The sequence below is a fragment of the Electrona antarctica genome (genome assembly GCF_951216825.1).
Source record: "Electrona antarctica genome assembly, chromosome: 7".
NCBI lineage: Eukaryota > Metazoa > Chordata > Actinopteri > Myctophiformes > Myctophidae > Electrona > Electrona antarctica.
This window is the reverse complement of record NC_136812.1, coordinates 26744963-26768744: the sequence shown is the minus strand read 5'-3', so window position 1 is coordinate 26768744 and position 23782 is coordinate 26744963. Positions and strand designations below refer to the sequence as shown.

Sequence of the window (23782 nt, the reverse complement as noted above, 5' to 3'; positions counted from 1 at the left end):
TTCTGTTCTCTCCTGTTTCATCACATCTGCCACGAGATCCACTCTTTACCCTTCAACCCACACACACACGTACACACACGCATGCATTCACAAATGCACGTACGTATGCATGCACACATGTACACAGGCAAACACATGCATGCACTCAAGCATGCACACAGGCACGCATGTATGCATGCACATTATACAGACTGTCACACACACACACACACACACACACACACACACACACACACACACACACACACACACACACACGGGGGGGGGGGGGGGGGGGGCATGCTCTCACACACACAGCTGCTGTTGATTATTTGTCCACGCTGATGTTATTGAATATGACTTGCTGTCTCTTCTTCCCTCTCAGTCAGATAACAGCCAGTCAGCACCTCCTGTCTATAGCTCAACCAGCCAATCAGGTGGCTGGCCTCCAAGCATCCAGTCTCGACTCGGGGGAAAGCTGAGTTTGCAGACTGTACAGAGAAAATTTGATTCTTGCCTTCTTGAGGAAACTTGCCTGTGTGCATGTCCATTGGACTCTGTCTGTCTGTCTGTCTGTCTGTCTGTCTGTCTGTCTGTCTGTCTGTCTGTCTGTCTGTCTACTTTTCCCCCATTTGTGTGTAAAAGGTGTTAATGTACTGTCATGATCAATTTGAATTATGTGGTATTCTCTACCAGTACTGTACATGCAATACACAGCTTGTGTCCCTGTTAGTTCACTATCCAGGTGTTTTCCATAGCAACACACCTTGATGAAGCCACTTCCAAAACACCTTGACTTGCAGCTGGCTGTCATGATAATGAGGGGCAGCGACCTCCAGGCGCAGGTTGCTGGCCGCAACGGAGTCGGGTGCGGGATCAGGGTGGGGGAGGGCGGGTGTGAGGTGGAGGTTGGAGGAAGAGGAGAGGGAGGGAGAGGACGAGAGGGCGGGGGTGAGGTGGAGGTTGGAGGAAGAGGAGAGGGAGGGAGAGGACGAGAGGGCGGGGGTGAGGTGGAGGTTGGAGGAAGAGGAGAGGGAGGGAGAGGACGAGAGGGCGGGGGAAGATGGCAGTTCATTGGAGAAGTCTTCTCTTTTGGTGGCATCCGGTTGAGGTTGGTCAGGGAGGACTGTGGAAGAGAAGAGAAGAGAAGAGAAGAGAAGAGAAGAGAAGAGAAGAGAAGAGAAGAGAAGAGAAGAGAAGAGAAGAGAAGAGAAGAGAAGAGAAGAGAAGAGAAGAGAAGAGAAGAGAAGAGAAGAGACATAAGCATTTTACTGTTTTGATGGCCTTTGTTTGGAATGAAACCAAACCTGCTAACTACAATGGAAATACGCTCATACTGTAAAAGCTTACAAGGAGCCTCTCGCTAGCTTAATGGAGGTGGGATGGGATGTGACCGTTTATTTGAAAACTATGTTCCTACCACACTGATGTCTTTATGAATAACAAGAAATAAAAAACAATATCATTAGTGCAATGACCCTTAAACCACCTGGAACACAGTGACATGCGTGGGCTGAGCACGGTGGGTGCCTCTCTATAACAATTTCATATTCCTGTAAGTGCCATTTTTATATAGCAGGTGTTCTGACTGCTTGTAAATGACAGCATGATGAAAACATGTTACACTCCAGAGCAAACATATAAAATACATTATATAAAACAGAATGTATGAATGCGTTATTGTGTTTCCAGGAACACACACAAATTATAGGGGCGGTACCTACTAGCCGGTAGCGAGCTTGCTCACTGCATCATCGACATTTGAGCCCTTATCTTATGGGCTTTAGCTGCTTCAGCGGAGAAACACAGAGAAACACGTGTTCCTGGTAACTGGCCATACAGCTTATTAAAGATTGCAATGATTAACCGATTATTAACAAATTAAAAAGCAATATATTTACTAGCAGTTGATATTAATTACACACATGAACAAACGCACAAACGCAACACACACACACACACACACACACACACACACACACACACACACACACACACACACACACACACACACACACACACACACACACACACACACACACACACACACACACACACACACACAAACACACGCACACACGCACACACACACACACACACACACACACACACACACACTGCACGCTACAATAGAATACACAAGAATACATTCCATATAAAACTTTGGAATGTAAGTAACCCAATAATGGGAACCGCAGCTGGCTATATTCTGGACTGGGCTGACCAAATAAGGGTTAATTGGTTTTACCTGGACCACCATTAACACTGCCACTTTCCACTACATAGCCTATGCATGCATGCGCGTGAATGCATGTGCGTGCATGTGTGCGTGTGTGCATGTGTGTGTGCATACAGGTGTGTGCTCTAACAGTGCAGCTGCAGAATAGGCCTATCTCACAGCCCGTTTTTCACGCCCACTTCCGGTAAATAGTGGTGACTTTAACATGGGCATTTACACGTTTTTTTCTCTGGAGAATCTAAGTACATTTTCTAATGTAAAAATGTGACAGACCAATATTATTATGAAGCAAACAAGATGGTAAATCAGGTCGAGCAGATAGAACAAACCTTACCTTGAGAAAACAAAAGTTGTAGACTTCTTAAATAACCTCTGTTAACATGTAGCGTCTATGGAGTGACGTCACGCTATCACCACTAACCCCGAAAGGGGGCGTATTTAGGGGGGCGGGGAAATTCTGTGAGATAGGCTTATCGTGCTGACGGTGCCAAGAACAGCAGCAGAGTGCTAACAGGAAAATCAATACCTGAATAATTCATGGCTCTGTTAGGAAATGAAGTGCGGTACAGTTTGGTGTGTTACTGACATACTGTCTAGTTAATGAAACATTAAAAAATGTGTCCGACAGCTGATTAATGTGTCTGGGATTTGATTCATCCATTCATCAATATAACCTTCACCTGCACACCTGAAAGTCTGTTAATTTAACTCCTCTTCTAGAATATGTTCAACTAAACAAACTTTGCTACGTAGATGCTGTGTGTGTGTGGTCACCATTTCTGGGCACTTTTCCCTCTGATATAATCAGGAAAAGATACTCAGTTCACATCACGTTTTTAGCGTACATACTGTATCTCCGCAGCTATACTTACAGTTTAGAATGGTCCCTTTGGCTCTAAATTGCATTGCATTATATGTAGTCATAGCACTTCATAGTACATATGTATAGCATAGTATAGTATATTATGTATATAGTTTATATGTATAGTTTCATTAAATAGATATTCCACTGTTACGTTCTTAGCTTACGCATGTTTCATGATAAATACTTTTTATGTATGTGATGTATTGCCATGCTTTTTGTTCTTGCTTAATGTAAGTCGCTCTGGATTAAGAGCGTCTGCTAAATGCCTAAATTGTAAATTGTCTAAACATGAGTTAAATATGGCAAAACCTGCAGGCTACAGACAATACAACTAGCCACATGACCAACACAGAAAAAAAAGTCTACGATGGAGTGTAGCACATATTACACAGACAGGAACCGTGGACTCTGCCTAGCCTTTATGTTGAGCTACAACATGGATATAGATCAGAGCAGCATCAACATCATTTAAAACAGACAATCAACCTTTCAGCAGGCCCAAGGGAGAGGAAATGATCCTCCCCCTTTCAAAAGGTGATCCCACTCCCCCTTCCTTTTTCCCCACTCTGTACATATATATATTTTTTTTGTTCTGAAATGATTTAGATTTTTTTGTTGTTATTGATGATATTGAATTTGTTATTCTTCATGTTATGTCTATGAATTGATTGCATACAGCCTAAATGGAAATAAGACTGCAAGGACATTATTTGGTACTATCCCTTTTGGAGTGTTTGACTGTACTCTGTTTTTACATTTATGTTCAATAAACTATTCAATCAATCAAAAAAGCAGATTCTCTTAAGACTTATGTGAGTTTACCCGTAGCAGTGACGGACAGCAGTGAAAGGCATACTCTTTACCTGTATCAGTGTTAGTAGTGAACAGAATGTGGGCTTTGGGACTCTTCAGTCTCTTCTGACCCCAGTAGGCCACCGTCTGGACGGACAGGTAATAGGGAGTGGCAGGAAGTAGATCCTCTAGGCGTAGCTCGCACTGCGGCTGGACACAGCACATTAGAACATGCATATTATAAATACAATTTAGGCACTGGTAATAAATACATCAAATACAAAAACAATTGTCATCAAGAAAAAACCCATTGAATTGTGGCATACAGTAGCGCAGGGTTCCCCAATTAATTTTCCTCAAGGGCCATATTTTGACTAGGGTACCAGGCTGGGGGCCGAGTCCGCACGCACGAGGTTGAGGTCTTGCCCTGAAAATTCATTTTCAGGGCAAGACCCCATTTGAAAAGGATGCCCAGTTTGACATGCATAGGCTACTGACCCCCATTTAATGCCATTTATATCTGGGACCCCCTAAAAAAAAAATAGGGCCGCCTATTGGGGAACCCTGCAGTAGCGCCAACGGGTCTCTCTCTATCTGCTAATTACTGATGGTCTGCAGCCTTATTCAATTGACACACACGCACAGCCACACACATACACAATTAATCAGGCTCATCTGCTGCTGCTGGTGCGTGTAGTTTCTGCCGGGAGCTGCCTATGCCATAGAAAGCATAGGTCTGTTCCAGGCTATACGTAAGCTAACATCCGTCTAAATTCCGTCTAAATGAATAAAATAAAGGAAATCAAAGCAACATCATCATTAACGCCAGTTATCACCACCTTTGTCCTCTTTACTCTTATGATACTTTTATAAGTAACAGCTGGGAGCTGTTCTGTGTTAGTCTACTATTTGATTGACAGGTTATTAACAGGCCTTGAGTCAATCACATCTGTCCATCTGAATGGGCTGCAGCAAGTCACAACAGAGAGATGTTTGCATGATAAGAAAAGTGTGTGTGTGTGTGTGTGTGTGTGTGTGTGTGTGTGTGTGTGTGTGTGTGTGTGTGTGTGTGTGTGTGTGTGTGTGTGTGTGTGTGTGTGTGTGTGTGTGTGTGTGTGTGTGTGCGTGCGTGCATGCGTGTGTGTGTGCGTATGCGTGCAAGTGTGTTTGTGAAAGAATTAGTTAAAAGCTGTTTCCCAGTGACCTGTGCACAAAATGGGGTTGAAGTATTTCCATTACCGTCTAGATAGACAAAACATATGGCATGGATGGCTGTGTGTGTGTGTGTGTGTGTGTGTGTGTGTGTGTGTGTGTGTGTGTGTGTGTGTGTGTGTGTGTGTGTGTGTGTGTGTGCATGTGTGTGTGCGTGCTTGCGTGCGTGCGCGCCGTGCGTGTGCGCACAGCACGTACGTACGTATGCGTGCAAGTGCGCACACGCGCACGAGAGAGTGTATAGTGTAGTGGTGGAGAACACAGAAATAAAAAGTCTTTGAAGTTGAGTTTGGAGGTCTATCCGGGTCTATTTTGGTCAGTAGGTCATTATATGTAAAAGGAACTGTGATTTGTACTCAAAAAGACAGACTCTGTGTAGGCTTTTCCCTTATTTAAATATTTCCTCAATCTACATTTTCCCTCTAACTTCAGGATTACAGTTCATTCCAGCTAGCCCACTGAATTCTCAATGAAATCTGTATGTGTATGTATCCAGAGAATACAGCTTCATGTGGTAATGTAAGGGATATACTGTAGTCTGAATGTCTGGCAACACCTCTGGGGTTCACCACTCCTGTAATGATGCTGCGTGAGATCATATCTCTGTATCTAATCCAGTCAAAGCTATGTATGCTATCTCTTCCATGACATGAACTTTCATCAACTAGCTGATATATCTTCAAGCTGTTCTTTGATCATTCAATTAGTTCTTGTTGTTGTTCCATCTGTTGTTGTTCTTGTTCCATCCGTTGTTTCAGCTTTTATCTAAATCACTGCTAGCGTTCAACCAGATGTACCATGTTTGTCAGTTTCCAGTAGAACAGCATTATAGCTATTTTCTACCTGTTGCGCTGCATGTGTGTGTGTTGGTACACTGCATGTGTGTGTGTTGGTACACTGCCTGTTTGTGAGTCTACAGTAGGTGCAGCTGAGGCTTGGAAACACTCTTTTGGGGGGATTTGGGGAAGGCCCTCATTTAAATTCCATGCCTCCCAGCCAAGCAGAACAGAAGACCAGACTACAGATAAATGGCTCCACCAGGCCATGTCTGTGATCTCCATCACTGTTTAGAATGACTAAAGCCTACCATACCACTACTGGTGCATGACTACCTACGTTAGAAACTCCATGTTTCATTCTCTTATGTACTCTAAAATAAAGTATCTCATGGTCCTATGTAATTGTCATTATGACACCAAGGTCCAAGAATACAATTTAATTAAAAACAATCTGAAAGCAACTCTTTGTTTTACATATTGTGCCATTTTGGAGATTTAAAAAGAATTGTAGCAGCAATGATACCATGCAAAACAGTAGATATCGTCTTACAGATATGCAGAAACTGCCCTTCAGTGACCACTGTAATAACAATGGACATAATGGCTCGTTCTATCATTATTTAAACTCCTATATGTTTTATTCAACACAAGGTAGCCCATACATATATTATACATAGAGGCCTCATGCTGCACTACCGTGACAGCCGATACTCATGTTCCCGTGCTCTCTAACCAATATAGTGACTGGCATGTTGTCAGTAGTACATTTGCAGCTGCTTTGACTTGAGTTAAACATGATATATTAACACAGAGAAGCCATAGCTCTGTGTTGTCAGTCAAGCTACATAGCTAAGCTGGCATGTTATCCTAACTTTCTAGAGCCAAGCCAACATGTCACCATATGACTCCAAAAATGATCATATCTGGTTTAATAGCATGTACTCAACTCAGACAAAACCACATTTTGGATACACAGGAAACATGTGCTAGTCCTCAGATGGCTGCCTAATAACTTCATAATCAAAAATACCTCAGATAATGTGTTGACTACATCTGAGGCAAAAACAAAAAACCAAGGAGCAACACGTCAAAAGTGGTGATACTGATGTTTATGCTTATAGTAACATGAATTCCAGACAGTAGCATTTTCAAAACATGAAATGTGAATGCCAGCACATTCTGAGATGCCTTTTGTTTAAAATGGAGTTTAATTGCATTTAGTCACATCCAACGTATAATTATATGACAATTAGGCGTATAACTACAATGGCTGAAAAATATGTATACACTGCCCTATCATTATGACATTCAATAGACTGGATTGGGAAATCTGAGGTAAGAATAAACAAGCTTTTTACTTCGACATAATTCTGATGGTCCTTGAAAATGGATAAACTCATCTGAATTGTATGATATGCTACTTTTTTTTGTAGATGGCCTTTAACATTGTTATTCATTAAATGCCACACAATGAACCACATGAACCCTACGTACTTCGTTGACCGGGGACCCTCAGGGGTCTATACTAGACCCGTCCTTTTTCCCTTTACACCATAGCTGCTCAGTGCTCACCATCTACAAGCTCCAACATGGCATGTTGGGACACGTTGTGAGCTTATAGATCATCCATTTCGCTAGTGTGCTAGTGTGCTAGTGTGCTAGTGTGCTAGTGTGCTAGTGTGCAGTCCTTTCTATACTTTAACCACATGAACCCTAGCTTCTCTATTCTTGGCATGTCATAATGGGCAAATATTGAAATAGCAGATCTAGAAGCTCACGACACATTGCGTGTGTTTTGAACTTGTAGATCAGCCATTTTCTGCGAAGAGATTTGGTGAGATGTGTTAAGTTCCATCCCTCAAAAAAATACTGTACCCTCTACTGTACTGTACTGTCACTGTACTGACCCACAGGAACGCACCCAGGGTACCAGTCCGGCGAGCCGCCCGGTGTCCGAAGCGGTTGAGAAATGACAGAGTTACCGTGTGGGGGTCCCTCTACTGTACTGTACTGTACTGTACTGTACTGTACTGTACTGTACTGTACTGTACTGTACTGTACTGTACTGTACTGTACTGTACTGTACTGTACTGTACTGTCACTGTACTGTACTGGCAGCCATGCTCATACCCACCCACCCAGCCAGCTACCCACACACATAGCTCCGTAAGGGAGTGGTTGCACCACTCAAAAAAGACAATATAAGTTTCCTTACCCCTTGTGTTACTCTGCTGTTGCTTTCCTTTTTGTCCTGTCCAGCTGTATGTGCGTGTAAAGGCAGTGTGTGTGTGCTTTTGTGTGCCGCGTGCAGCGTGTGTGTGTTTCTGTGACGCGTGTATGTGTGTTGAGGCATCCATATAACTCTGTAGTGATGGACTGGTAGGTCTCCGTCCCTGGGGGGGTCCCAGTGCAGAAGCATAGAAACTTTAAGCCCCCTCGACCTATAGGAGTAGAAACACATGAGGGATAAATATCACAAGTCTTTAGACGTTTGAGACGCGTCAGGACACTCATATACAGTAAACATGGTGAGGATCAATTTGTTCTCCCTGTTCTCTTGAAGTTATCTCTTGTTTTTATACAGTATAAAAAGTGAGACACCTGAGCGAAGAGCACACACAGAAACGAACAAATCTGCACATACAGCAATAGCATTGACAAAAAGCTATGTGGGAGACTTTCCGATGTAACCTATGAAAGCGATTAACAATATTGAGGAATAAAATGATACCGGTAATTATCTAATGTAGGAGACAAATATTGGTAAATGTACAAACTCTAGGCTGTGCCATTACACATGGAAATGTATATATTTTTGAATGAAAGTGTGCTGAGATCATTAAGTATGTAGGTTCCATGAGCTTCAACTGCATATCCGAAGTCGGGTCGTGGAGGTAGCAGTTCCAGCAGTTGACCCCAGATATTTTATTGGCCAGCTCTGACTGGGAAATCCTGAGGTGTTCCCGGGCCAGCATGGAGATATAATCTCTCCACCTTGTCCTCGGTCTGCCCCGTGGCCTCCTCCCAGCTGGAGGAAAACCTCCCTGGGGAGGCAGCCAGGAGGCGTCCTTACTATAAGCCCAAACCACCTAACTATCTCCTTTCTATTCAAAGGAGCAGCGACTTGACTCATCATGAGTCTCTCACGGATTACTGAACTTCTCACATTATCCCTTAAGGGAGATACCAGCCACCCTCCTGAAAAACAAACATACATTTTGGCCACGCCCGCTGGCCTAGTGGTCCAGGCGCATGCCACATATAGGCTCTGGCCTGACAGCGTGTCACGTGTTCGAGTCCCGTTCATGACGACCTTTGCTGCGTGTCTCTTCCCTTCTCTCTCCCTCTTTCCTGTCTACCTTCACTTGTAAATATCAATAAAGGCAAAAAGCCAAAAACAAATATTAAATAAAAAAAACATTTTGGCTGCTTGTATGCTTGAATATCTTTGTTTCGGTCATTTCATTTACATCGATAAATCAGTGTTGGATGTAGATACTGTACTGAATTAAATGCTTTAAATGGAAAGTGGTGAAACAGTTGCACCACTTCTGTGTCAGCAACCTAGTAGATGATTGTCACATTGTATATTGTGTTACATTCAATGTGAACACATTCTTTGGTCTGATATAGAAGAACATTTCCTTGTATAATGGGAACTGAATGAACAAGTATTGAATAATTACTTTGCTGGAAACTGTGACCCTGGTCCTGACTCCAGCCACACAACAGTTTGGTTGGTCAGTCTGATGTTCTGTGGCGCCTCTGGTGGGGCTGGATCTGATGAGAGAGACAGACAGAAAACGATGGAAGACGGAGAATGAAATGATCACCAGCTATATCATCATCCGGTCATGTTTTGGTTGGAATTAAGCTGCAGTATTTCATTCTGTCTGTCAATGACACTGACAATAAGATGGAGTCTATACAGTAAAATCCACAGTGTAGACCCGTAAGGGTCCACTTGTACACTCTCAGAGTTACATTAAGGCTGAGTATTTACAGAGTATTGGTCCAGAATGAAGCAGCATTAAAAAGGCTGGCGATTGACATTAAACAGTGGTTTAAAACTCTACAGACACAGAGGAATAAACAGCTCAACTCAATTTATCATCACAGCAATCAGCAAGGCTTTTGTAACCTGTACCAATGTAAACAGTGTCAATGCCTAATGTATGTATTTTCCTCTGAGCTTCACTCAGCCCCATGTCACCAATTAGATTTACAGCATCAAAGGTGATGGATATCGGAGCTGTTTTTCAGTAGCTACCACAGCGCCAACCGCAGCCCGGCACAGCGCTTTGTTTGCTTCTGAGATGTAATCTGGAGGTCACCGGTCTTTCAACGGCGGATCTGTATCTCATTAACTAACTACAAAACGTGGTTCTGTGTCCGATTAAAAAAAATGTATCTGATTAAAACTACATCTACCAAGCAGGTCTCCACTCCCACAGGCCTCAGGCTGTGTTGTGTTGACCTTCGATTCAGAGATCAAAGGGCAGACAATGTGTTTAGGACAACAGGAGTGTGTGTGTGTGTGTGTGTGTGTGTGTGTGTGTGTGTGTGTGTGTGTGTGTGTGTGTGTGTGTGTGTGTGTGTGTGTGTGTGTGTGTGTGTGTGTGTGTGTGTGTGTGTGTGTGTGTGTGTGTGTGTGTGTGTGTGTGTGTGTGTGTGTGGCCAATCATTATTTTGTACACTACAATACCTGGCTACAATTCTCTGCATCCCTCTACTCTGTCAGCTAATGTGTTGATGTTCTCTGGCAGGCATGAAGGCATCAAGGCGAACAGAGTTCTCCTGATGTAGACATTTCATGTACAACATTAATAAGTGAAGAAGTCATTTTCTCTCTCTGTCATTAGCAGCAGGTCAAGGTGGAAGAGTTGTGGCTTTCATCTGTCAGCTTCCTGATTGGTGACCCTTGACCTCGAGCCCCTGACTAATCACACTGATGAACTGGAAACACGAGACTCCATTTGACAGTGATCAAATGGGTTCCAGAGTGTATGCGTGTGTGCGCCCAGTGCGCGTACGTGTGTGTGTGCGTGCGTGCGTGTGTGCGCGCGCGTGTGTGCGCGTACGTTCTTTTTTTGTTGCTTTTTCATTTTGTCCCAATTTTAATCGTTGCCAATTCCCCCATAGTTTGTATAGCCCCTATCAGTGCCAGCCCCTAATGGTTGGTCTTGGGGAGGGTGTACAGTGTACACCACTTTTGTTTTACCCAAACATGTTCATAACCGATTTTGGGGTTGCAGACCATCCATCTTCAACCGCTTATCCGTAGTCGGGTCGCGGGGGCAACAGCTCCACCAGAAGGCTCCAGACTTCCCTCTCCAGAGCAACATTAGTGACTTCCTCCTGGGGGATCCCGAGACATTCCAAAGGCCAGTGAGTCGATGTAATCCCTCCATCTGCGCGTTGGTCTGCCCCGGGGTCTCCTCCCAGTGGGACTTGCATCGAGGACCTCCCTAGGAAGACGCCCAAGAGGCATCCTAACCAGATGCCCGAACCACCTAAGCTGGCTCCTTTCCAGGCGAAGGAGCAGCGGCTCTACTCCGAGTCTCTCCCGCTTGACTGAACTTCTCACCCTATCTCTAAGGGAGATACCAGCCACCCGTCGGAGAAAACTCATTTCGGCCGCTTGTATTCGCGACCTTATTCTTTGGGTCATGACCCACACTTCATGACCATAGGTGAGAGTAGGAACGAAGATTGCTCGGTAGATAGAGAGCTTTGCCTTCTGGCACAACTCTCTTTTCGTCACAACAGTGCGGTACAGCGACTGCAATACCGCCCCTGCCGCTCCGATTCTCCGGCTGATCTCCTTCTCCGTCCTCCCCTCACTCGTGAACAAGACCCCGAGATACTTAAACTTCTTCACCTGAGGTAATGGTCACAAGGACAATATTTTCTTCTTTCACACAAAAAGGGAAATATCCCCAAAAAGGAATTTCCCCCAAAATGTAAAAACATTGGGTCTCAAGTTGGACAAGTTGGTCTAGTCCAATATATACATGGATATGACATGAGTTTCACCGGCAGGGCATAATGCATGCAGAGGAACACTCCTCCCTGCTGAGCAGGTGCCTGGAAAACCTGGAGAAGTCGCTAGTGCGTCGACAGAGACCACCCTCCCCTGCCGGCTTCCCACCCAATTGTGATGTAAAACTGTAGAGGAATCAAACCCCATTCTCCACATTTGTGCAGAGGAACTTCACCCCTATACCACCTGAGTGCCCCAAAACATTATTATTATTTTTTTACAGTACTGGAGTAGGGTTTGCCTTAAACCACTTCCTATATACCTTCTACACCAATAATTATTTTCACCAATAATAGCTGATCTACAGGCCCACAATGTGTCACATTTTCACTGAATGTTCGCCCCAGAGTAAGAATGCTAGGGTTCAAGTGGATAATAAAAATAATTATATCAAAATTCCAGTACTGCCAATTTCCAAAATATGAAACTCTGCCTTTTTTCCCTCGTAGGAGAAAAAACTGTTCCAGCCACCCTCCCAAAAAGGTGAACTGAGACTGGTATGCACATTCTCTGGTGTCCAAATCAAGTTGAAGAAAACCTTGATTTTACTCAAATTGAGCAAATTATACAAAGCATTTACAATCTCATCTTCCAATCCAACGCACGTAGTGTTCTGGAACATTTTAAAAGCTCTGTGACAGACAGTGGTAATATTGCAATATTCACTGCTAAATAAACCAAAATAAAGAAACATGGCGAGAAGAAACTGTTCCAGCAAACATGGTTTGTTTACAATGTGTATACCATTCTAATTTAGTTGCGATTGATAACTCATTGCCATTTGCCAATATTTACTGATATATTAAAATATCGATAGGCAACATAAACAATCTTTATGAACCGTTATAGCTTCTCCTGCACCAGGAGTGACAGGAAACGGTCTCAATGTAACCTAACAGGTTGCAATGTAACCAGTGATGTAACACCATTAGTCTAAGAGGAATTCCATCATATGGTGTTATGTTAATAGTGGTGGAAAATGCTGTCTCAGACGCCTCCCTATAATCTCACATAAGTGTTGAACTGATAAAGAACAGTTTTTCCAATGCTCTGTCCAACCTGGAGTCATTACTCACATACAGACACACTCCAGCCAATCCTGGCAGGGGATTCATATCACTAGCCAATCCTGGCACACGATCTGTATGACCTCAGTCTGGTAAGCATTAGAGTAAAGACCTCCTACTGGGTGCGTGTATGTATAAATAAATGTGTGTGTGTGTGTGTGTGTGTGTGTGTGTGTGTGTGTGTGTGTGTGTGTGTGTGTGTGTGTGTGTGTGTGTGTGTGTGTGTGTGTGTGTGTGTGTGTGTGTGTGTGTGTGTGTGTGTGTGTGTGTGTGTGTGTGTGTGTGTGTGCGTGCGTGCGTGCAACTGTGTGTGCAACTGTGCGTACAACTGTGCGTGTGTGTGATGTGTGTGCGTATGTTGTGTGTGTTTTCCTCTGTGAGGGGCCTCTCTCTCACTATAAACTCATCCACACCAGGGTTTCAACTTTGGCACCCAACCAAGTGTATCAGAATGTAAGTATGTGTGCGTGTGCATGTGTGTGCGTGCGGTGCATGTGTGCTCTGTCACCTTACTGTGTTTTATGGACTGTATGTTAGTTTAAAACCCCTTGGTGTCTACTCTTTACATTATGCACCAGCAAAGAGGAACAGAGAGGGGGTTGGTGTAAGGTGTTCCTGAGCTGGGAAAGGGAGAGCAGTTAGTCATTATCATGGTGATGCTCAGTTTCTGGGGACAGACCAGCAGAGCCTCAAATACACTGACAGGTTGAGAAACAGTGCAGGGGAAACCATTACCGTCTGCCAGGACTAAGAGGAAGAGACAGACAGACACAAATAAATGGAGATGCAGTGTATGGAAGACATAGTGACCCAGTGTGTGCGTGCGTGCATGCGTGCGTGTGTGTGTGTGTGTAACCTTACCTCTATTGCAGATGTAGTGTTTGCTAGGCGTGGTGAAGCCTCTGCTGCCGTGGCTGTTAATGGCAGCCACTCTGAACTGGTACCAGCGCTGTGGTCTCAGCTCTGACAGAACCACACGCTCTGACAGGGTCTAAATGCACGTACGCACACACGCACACAAAACACACACAAAACACACACACACACACACACACACACACACACACACACACACACACACACACTATAAAGAATATAAAGAGGACTTCATAGGGAAGTCACGAACATGACTTCATTTTCTGTCTTCACCATATCAAATCTGATTTTCCCCCGAATTTAACTGTAGCTTTGTTTGGACAGTCTGAAATGATACTTGTCAAGAACTCGGCCAGTACAAAGCTGACCGAGAAACAAATTAATTCCAAAATATTTGACAACATTACCATAAAATGATTTGAGTGTGCCATAAGTTACTCTGGTTTTAACAATAAATCATTCTATCATCGTGATTTTATTTTTCATTTTCAATAAAAACAAGACACAATCATTGCCAGTTCTTCAGAATTGCTGACACAGCGTTTTTCAATGTTACAAAACGCTGTCTGGTTTTGACTTGGAAATTTCACACAGACAACCCTCCAAGTTGGAAAGTAAAAATAAAAGAGACTGTTGGGGTTGGATTTCTAGATCACTATGGTCTACTCTCTAACCATGCTTTTCAAAACAGCTAGTTTTCTATATCAGGTTACTAACCTGGAACTGGGAATTGCCAGCTGTGTGAAACCATGTATCGTTAAGCAGCATCAGGTTGCTAGTGTAACAAATTAATTATTATTATTTGTGTTGAAAAGGTCAAAGGTCAGGGGTCAAGGTCAATGTTGTGTTTTTCCACTTGGATTCTCAATGAATAGTAGGTGGCCATTTTAGGAGACCAGAATCCAATGGGAGAAGTGAACGTGAACACAACTTCTTTACCCCATCACTGAACTAAATAAAATATTGAACCCAATCGCCACAAGCCAAACACTCCAGACATTTTGACACTAAAATGGCTTTTTTCAGAGAGACACTTCAGGAGAAAAATCTACTTTATTATGGATCTTTCTCTCTCCCAGCAACACACTCTCGTGCGATCTAGCACCAGTAAACATAGGACATTCAGGACATCACAGTAAGAAGGGAAGTGACTTAAATGTGTCATTGGACGGCTCTTGCTCCACCCCGCCCGCAGACCATAACATGGACTTTTATGAAATCTGGTGGGAGTGATAAGTAGGCTGTCCCAAATAAATGTTTAACTTTTGGGCTGGAAAGGCCAAAGGACAAGGAAATGACATAATCATATCTAAGGTGTTAATGACATTACACACACATGTATCTTGACAAATCTTTGTAGTTACTCAAGGAACCTCTTCAGGACAGGAACTAGAAAATAATTCTGTCGTATACAGTTTGCAGTCCAGTCTAACTTGGACACTGCACTGCTATGTTTTGATGTGCAATATTCATGGGGGCCACACAAAAAACCCACCTAAATACACATACACAAAGTAAATGCCTCAGCTGTTGTTGAAGGTTTCTTATGAATGAATGAGGAATGTACCGTCTCTGTTAGTGCAAAGATAATCCCTTAAAGTCTTGATACTGTCCCTCGCACACACCCACCCACCCACACACACACACACACACACACACACACACACACACACACACACACACACACACACACACACACACACACACACACACACACACACACACACACACACACACACACACACACACACACACACACACACACACACACACACACACACACACACACACACACTGCCATCTATGTAAGACCATAATGAGCGTTCAGTCGTATGGAGTCAGCTGGTGGAACGACTGTGGCTGTCTCTGGACCCTTTTTAAGCTCTGCTGCTTATTTACCTAACCTCACACACGCGCGTGCGTGCAGCCACACAGACATACACACACGTTTCACCCACGTAGGATGGCAGACTGGCTATAAGGGCGGAGAGGTTTAGACAGTTAGGCATCAGACTGATGAGCTGGAAGACCAAAGTGTCCATCTCCATGAGGGAGAGCGGGAGTAGCTTCATCATTTGACACTACTGCTGAGCTCAGAGAGGTTATGATAATGAGAGGTTGGGAATATTGTGACACTGTTCCGTGGTTAAAGGGATTTTAAGGTCACCCATTATGTTATGATGAATTATTTCATGATACACAGCAAAACCCGTGTGTGAAAGTCCCTCCTGACTTTGCTGTATAGTTTCAGAGAGTTACTTCTCTGAAAATAATTTAATATCCATCACGCACAATTCCAGTGATTAGCGCCGGTTGCAAAACAAATAGTTTGACTTCAGCTTCTCCACAGGGCCCTTCGCATCCCCTCAGCCTCCTGCTGTTCCTCAATATTCTAGAAAAACGAACAACATATCCCTTTCCGTGAGAGAATCCATTATTTACTACAATTAACAACAGTACCAATGATGTCAACACATGACAGAAATCCATCAGTTTCGAAGAGAGATCAGAGAAGAACAATGCACTGCATGTATAAATAAGTCATGAGCCAAAAAGTAAACCATGTCTCGTGTCCTGAGCCCATTTAACCACTTAAACCCTATACTCTATTGACCGTGGTCCTCCAAGGTTCTATACCCGACCCTCTCCTTTTTTCTCTCTTTGCCAAAAATAGCCCATCTAGAAGCTCAACACGCAATGATGCATTGTGAGCTTGTTCGGCTCGGCTATTCTAAGCAAATGTTTGCCTATATTTGCCAAGTGTTTACCTATTAGGCCTATATATGTGTGCAGTTTGTTAAAGATGCACAAATCAGGAAGGGGGAAGCCACACTATACAGGATGACTGCCAGTGGCAATGTCGACTAGTGCTAGTGCCTTTTTTTGGTGCTATCCCTTTTGGACTGAGTGTTTGACTGTACTCTGTTGTTACGCTGTTTATACATACTGTCTAATAAACTATTCAATCAATCAATCAAAAATGTGGTAATCTACAGTATGCCTCAACTGGCCAAATGGAAATAGAAATCTTACTCATTTAAGTACAAAAGTGTTTCACAAGAACAATGTCGGTAAAAGATATTGGCTGGGGAAAAAGTGTTCTACATGCATAGATTTTCAACAACAAGTTTCAGTTTTTCATGAGTTTCACTATCGATTTAATCACCAGGCATTTCCTGCCATCCGCACCCTGATTAAACAAAGACACATCAGGCTGAAGGATGCTGGTAGTTAGACACACTGACTAACAAAGACACATCAGGCTGAAGGATGCTGGTAATTAGCTAATTACTCTACCATGGAAACGGTGGTCCACGGGGAGGCGTGGTCTTCACTGGGGTGTATCCCTGTGTTCCAGCGGGACTGCAGCAGGTAAACCACAGGCTCCACGCTCACGTTGAACTTTGACACCCACGTCACCTTCACATGACCCTCTGGGTCCTCCTGGAAGGTCATCTCTCTGCGTGGCTTCAGAGGGACGCCTGCAGAAGCATAGAAACACAAGCTTTAGCAATTTTGTGTTTTGTATATTTTTCTACAATGTGAAGGGACATGGAAGTTGGAAGAGACACAGATGGGTATACTTTGGTGTGTTTGTGGGCTTACAATCTATTCTATGACATATACTAGAACACAAATACATTCATTGTTTTATTCTTCATTATTCCTCATTATTATCACTACTGATTAGCTGTCAGTGGCCAGATTCCATCTGGTTTGCAGATAGCCTACTGTATATACATACTGCATGATGAACTTGCTTCTACATTATAGACGTCAATCACGATTCATTATTCAAACATAAACATGAAGCAGCATCAAAGGAGCTTGGCCGGGCTCCACAGAAAGCCGCAATTCCACAATGGCTGACTTTGTTTTTTGTTGCAGAAAACTGAATGTTCCACTGAAAATTTGAATTGCCACAAAAATGGGGAGTCATGCAAGTGATGAAAAGTAGTATTCACTTGCTGTAGTTTTCAGCACAAGAACTGCTTAAAAGACAGATGGTGTATTCTTGCCTTTGGGAACTGGGAAGTTTCTGACTTTGCATAAAAAGAAAATTGAAAGTATAAAAACACATTGTTATTTCTTGTTTATTCTTGTGTCTGTCATGTCACAATGCTACAGTACATCTTGGAGAAGTTGGAGTTTTGAGGAAACTCAGTTTCTGACTAGGAATTATGAGTTGGAGGGCTGTTCATGTTGTTTTCCCCTCCGCGGTTGATGGAAATTAGATATCAAAGTCTAATGGCCGGATTACCATGAGCAGACCAGAGGATGGGCCTTCCTGACGAAATGTCCACCTGTTTTCTGTTTTAAAGGCGGTTTGTTGCTTTTTAACCATGGTGCTTTATTTTATTTCACTTTAAAAGGCTCTAAAGGTCAGGACCACTTTCATCTGGTTGGGTGTAGGACAGCACAGCTTCTAGGTGTTGTGTTTTAGTTAGTCTGTTAGATTTAGCATATGATAGTATATTATCTCCACAGTCCTTAAAACATTAACAAACTTCCGTTTATAATAAAAAGTGAATTTTGGCTAAAGATCTTTGTGCGGTCAATTTATTCGTAGATTAAAGTCTCCAGTGACTATTTTTGGATAGTCTTTTCAAATAAATCGCCACTTTAAGATGAATTTAAATACAATGATAGCGTAACTCTGGCAAAAAATAACACAATGAAATTCTGTCTGTTTGATTTACCCGTCTCATGTGAGTTTCAAATCCCTGCAAGTTGATTTTCTTACTGCACTGAAATGAATGGAATCCAGTGGCTTCCTCAAAAATCAAACAAGTTACAGTATACTTTGGAAAATGGTCGGCGTAAAGTCAATGGGCTAAACGTGCCAGACCGCCGGTATGGTCCTTAATTAAACTATTAAACTATCCCCGGGAGGTCTGTTCTGCACATAACGGTTAGGTAGTTTGGCTCCTAGTAAGTTGCATTCAACGTGAAATTGCAACTAGATATGTCTGTACACGTGTGTGTAAGAGAGAGAGTGAGTGAGTGATTTAGACAGAGAGAGAGAGAGAGAGAGAGAGAGAAGCTACATAAACGTGGCAGGGAAGAAGAATTTGAGTTATAAATGTTCTTGTGTTAAAGTTTTTGGTTGTTCACAAAATATGTTGGTAACCGTTTTTAATGGTTGCACAACATTGCAAAATAACGATGCTTCATAATTGCAGAATTAAAAAGAAAACTCCTACATAGAATTCAAATGAGCATGTGCCTGTCATAGACATGCGCAGAGCAAGTTCAGTCAGGGAACCTCAGTGCAGTTGCTGGCCTCAGCATCACGCTCTCATTCACATGATTCACTCAGCCAATCACACACTCACTCCATCTTCATACCGGCTACTTTAACCAGAGGTTTGCATTTCTCCTCCTGCTTCCTTCCTTGCTGCTGCGTATCAGCGTGCTGCTGTATACAAACCTGCTGCTCACCCACCTCCACCCCAGCTACCACCTGTCGTTTTGGATCTACTGTTTAGGTACGGGGGATTCAGAGTCCCTATGGTCGGGACTGATGCGCTTGATCTGAGTACCTAAAAAGCAGATCCAATACATCGCCAAACCATAATAAATATATTGCTCATCTTATATTCAATAAATATATATTCCATCCATTCTTGAGTTGTACTGACTGAAATGGTTTTACAGCGCATTCCGGGGGTGTGGTGACAGGTACATGTCCATATTGATGATCAGGGAAGTGACGTTTACCTTTGTAGAGATTGGCTGGGGCTTGACAAGTGTGTCCACAGCCATTGGAGCAGCACTTCCTGGGGGCGGGACAATGCTGGTCCGATGAGCAGCTCTCTACACAGGCCGCAGCGAAGCCGGTGGCTCGCTGGGGCGGAGGGCAGTCCCCCTGGCGTGAGGACCTCAGGGAGGCCAAGAAATCCCTACTGGTCACACACTCTGTCTGCTTCTGAAGAGGTGAATGAAATGAAATAAGAAGGAGAGAAAGAGGGCAGGGAACAGAATAAGTATTATCACAGCTGACACATAAATGAAATCATAAGTAAAAGACACACATATACATACCAGGCCAGTTTCCTCTAGATAATTTATACTGACCCCAGAGACTTGTCTCATGAGCTATGTCTTTCTGTTTCTCTTGCTCTTTTTTGCACTCTCTCTTTCTCTTCCCTCTTTATATCCTCGGTGTGTGCGTGCGTGCGTGCGTATGTGTGTGTGTGTGTGCGTGCGTGCGTGCGTGCGTGCGTGCCTGCGTGCGTGCGTGCGTGCGTGCGTGCATCTCTACTGAGTGTACAGTAAACACAGGCTTTATTTTAATTGTCAGCCAGTCAGTCCCCCAGCCAGCCTGTCAGCCACTACAGTCAGTAACAGGCTTTTCACTACAGCTATTGTGATGAAAAACTGGTCTGTTTGAAAACCACAGGGACCGGCTCTGAAAATAATCATTTGGGGCCACACACACACACACACACACACACACACACACACACACACACACACACACACACACACACACACACACACACACACACACACACACACACACACACACACACACACACACACACACACACACACACACACACACACACACACACACACACACACACACACACACACACACACACACACACACACACACACACACATGCCGGCAGACACGCATTCTGTCCTCTCTCTCTCTCTCTCTCTCTCTCTCTCTCTCTCTGTCTCTCTCTCATTCCTTGGTCTCACCTCACAGGACTTTGAAAGCGGCACCTTTCTGGTTTCCCACAATTCCTTGCATGGTTGAAGACACTGCAGGCAAACAAGAGAAATAGAAAGAAACCATCAAAAAATACAAACCGACTGTGATTTTACTTACATGTGACAAATGTTAAGTGTACAGAAGCATAGCAGCACATAAAACAACAGCATTTACATATCAGCAACATCCCCAGTAGCCTGGTATTAAATGGACATGAGACTAAACAGTGATATGCGATCAAACATAAAAGAGAAGCAGTAGTTTTAACACTGAAGGAAAAACGCACACACACTCATATTCGCACGCACGCACAGACACACACACACACACACACACACACACACACACACACACACACACACACACACACACACACACACACACACACACACACACACACACACACACACACACACACACACACACACACACACACACACACACACACATAACCACACACACACATAACCACACTCATCTGGTGTGCCACCTCAGTGAACTGGTGAATGATGGTTCTTTCTAAATTAAAACCAGACGACATATAAAAATTGCGGTTTCACCTCTCCCCCCCCCCCCTCTCTCTCCACTGCTGGGTCCCTTCCCCCTACTCTCTCTTTCTCCCTGTCCTCTCTTTGTCTCTCTCTCCATCTCTCTCCGTTGCACTCTGTCTTTCTCTTCCCTTCTCCCACTCTCTCCCCTGTCTTTTCTCTCTCTCCCCTCCTCTCTCCGTTGCTATCTCCCCTGCTCTCTGTTTGTCTCTCTCCCTCAACCCCAACGTGTGGCTCACTGGGTTCAATCGTTTCTCCACTTCATTCCACCTCACTGGTTCCTACTGACTGAATGACTGACCTTCACTTGTAGAACAAACAGTTACTGTTGGATGAGAAGTCGTCTTCTAAACATCCACAGCTATTTGGCAACCGCACGGTAAAGTACTCAGTGTTCATTTAACTCGGTGTCCATTTGGTAACAAATGTTACCAAATGGACCATCTGGTGTACAATCTCAGAGTAACAAATTGATAAAGTAACACTGATATTTTTACTGTGTATGGTCTGGCACCCCAGAACTGCATTCCCTGTGAATGCCAGTAGTAGTAAAGTGTTGTTTAATGCCCATGGTGTGGACCCCCAGAGAAGGGAATCCATTTCAGCATGTGTGGACTGGAGGCAGAGGGATCCTCTGCTAGATAATGTGACGCATGTGTGAAGGAATGTAGTCGTGTAGTCAGAAGAGAAAGGCATGCAGATACTACAGCACAGTGAATTTTACACTGTACAGTACACGCACAAGCACAACCACACACACACACACACACACACACACACACACACACACACACACACACACACACACACACACACACACACACACACACACACACACACACACACACACACACACACACACACACACACAATTGTAACCAAATCCTGAGGTGTGATGTGTGTGTTTCTGCGGGATAGCTCCCAGAGGTCTCTTCATGGTGTGATGCTATAATAACTATGCTCACAAATCCCCCCAAACGCCCCCATCATACCGTACAGTACAACCCCCTCCTGGGATCCCCTCTATCCCCCCCGCTCTCTCTTTCACTGATACTTTGATCCATTCCTCTATTCCAAATGTTTGGAGTCTTCTTTCTCCACTCGTTTGCCCTCTTGAACCTCTGTTCTTTGTTTTTTTCTCCCCTCTCCTCTCTTCTCCTCCACACTGCTCCCCTCCTTCCCTCTTCTCCTCTCCTAACCACTCCCTTCTCTATTTTCTCCCCTCCCTCCTCCCCTATTTACTCTTCTCCTTAGCTCTCTTCTCATCTCCTCTCCCCTGCTCTTTCTGCTGGGTGGCTCAGCTCTCTTCTCCTCTCCTCTCCTCTCCTCTCTGCTGGGTGGCTCTCCTCTCCTCTCCTCTCCTCTCCTCTCCTCTCCTCTCCTCTCCTCTCCTCTCCTCTCCTCTCCTCTCCTCTCCTCTCCTCTCCTCTCCTCTCCTCTCCTCTCCTCTCCTCTCCTCTCTCTGCTGGGTGGCTCAGCTCTCTTCTCCTCTCCTCTCCCCTGCTCTTTCTGCTGGGTGGCTCTCCTCTCCTCTCCTCTCCTCTCCTCTCCTCTCCTCTCCTCTCCTCTCCTCTCCTCTCCTCTCCTCTCCTCTCCTCTCCTCTCCTCTCTCTGCTGGGTGGCTCAGCTCTCTTCTCCTCTCCTCTCCTCTCCTCTCCCCTGCTCTCTCTGCTGGGTGGCTCAGCGCTCTTCTCCTCTCCTCTCCCCTGCTCTCTCTGATGGGTGGCTCAGCTCTCTTCTCCTCTCCTCTCCTCTCCCCTGCTCTCTCTGCTGGGTGGCTCAGCTCTCCTCTCCTCTCCTCTCCCCTGCTCTCTCTGCTGGGTGGCTCAGCTCTCCTCTCCTCTCCTCTCCCCTGCTCTCTCTGCTGGGTGGCTCAGCTCTCTTCTCCTCTCCTCTCCCCTGCTCTTTCTGCTGGGTGGCTCAGCTCTCTTCTCCTCTCCTCTCCTCTCCCCTGCTCTTTCTGCTGGGTGGCTCAGCTTTCTTCTCCTCTCCTCTCCCCTGCTCTCTCTGCTGGGTGGCTCAGCTCTCTTCTCCTCTCCTCTCCCCTGCTCTCTCTGCTCGGTGGCTCAGCTCTCTTCTCCTCTCCTCTCTTCTCCCCTGCTCTCTCTGCTGGGTGGCTCAGCTCTCTTCTCCTCTCCTCTCCTCTCCCCTGCTCTCTCTGCTGGGCGGCTCAGCTCTCTTCTCCTCTCCTCTCCTCTACCCTGCTCTCTCTGCTGGGTGGCTCAGCTCTCTTCTCCTCTCCTCTCCCCTGCTCTCTCTGCTGGGTGGCTCAGCTCTCCACCTTATTCAGGTGTCACGAACCATTGTGAACATACTGTATAGAGTGGCTATTTTCTGTCATTTTGAATGACACTGTTGTAAGTATGAAATAGGGCTTCCTTGGGAGAGAGAGAACAGATTAAAGAATGAGAGTATAGAGGAAGGGGAGGATCTACAGGTGGATGGATGTACAGTATCATGGAAGGAGGAGGGGGTAGAGATGGATAAAGAAAAGAGATACATGCAGGAAGGAGAGAATGCGGGAGCAAAGGAGGAGAGTAGGTGGGAGAGCAACAGGAAATGTTGAGAGGAAGGGGAGAGAAATACAGAGATTAGAATGAAGACCACGGAGATAAGAATGAATGAATGAATAAATTAATGAGGCACAGAGACACA

The 23782-nt window shown here is 44.5% G+C and overlaps 1 protein-coding gene across 2 annotated transcripts in view; it reads right to left on the bottom strand.

Annotated features, from left to right (window-relative positions):
- anos1b (anosmin 1b) overlaps window positions 1-23782 on the bottom strand; it is a 53466-nt gene that overhangs the window by 6102 nt on the left and 23582 nt on the right. Inside the window, exons 3-10 of one of the 2 annotated variants that reach the window (XM_079505005.1) lie at window positions 20567-20629; window positions 19574-19781; window positions 17150-17334; window positions 13838-13967; window positions 9553-9646; window positions 8082-8307; window positions 3947-4085; window positions 746-1105 (exon numbers count right to left, since the gene is read on the bottom strand). In XM_079505005.1, the coding sequence (XP_079361131.1) occupies window positions 746-1105; window positions 3947-4085; window positions 8082-8307; window positions 9553-9646; window positions 13838-13967; window positions 17150-17334; window positions 19574-19781; window positions 20567-20629 (1405 nt within the window). The remainder of the gene's footprint in view (window positions 1-745; window positions 1106-3946; window positions 4086-8081; window positions 8308-9552; window positions 9647-13837; window positions 13968-17149; window positions 17335-19573; window positions 19782-20566; window positions 20630-23782) is intronic. The other variant, XM_079505006.1, reaches the window with a different exon arrangement.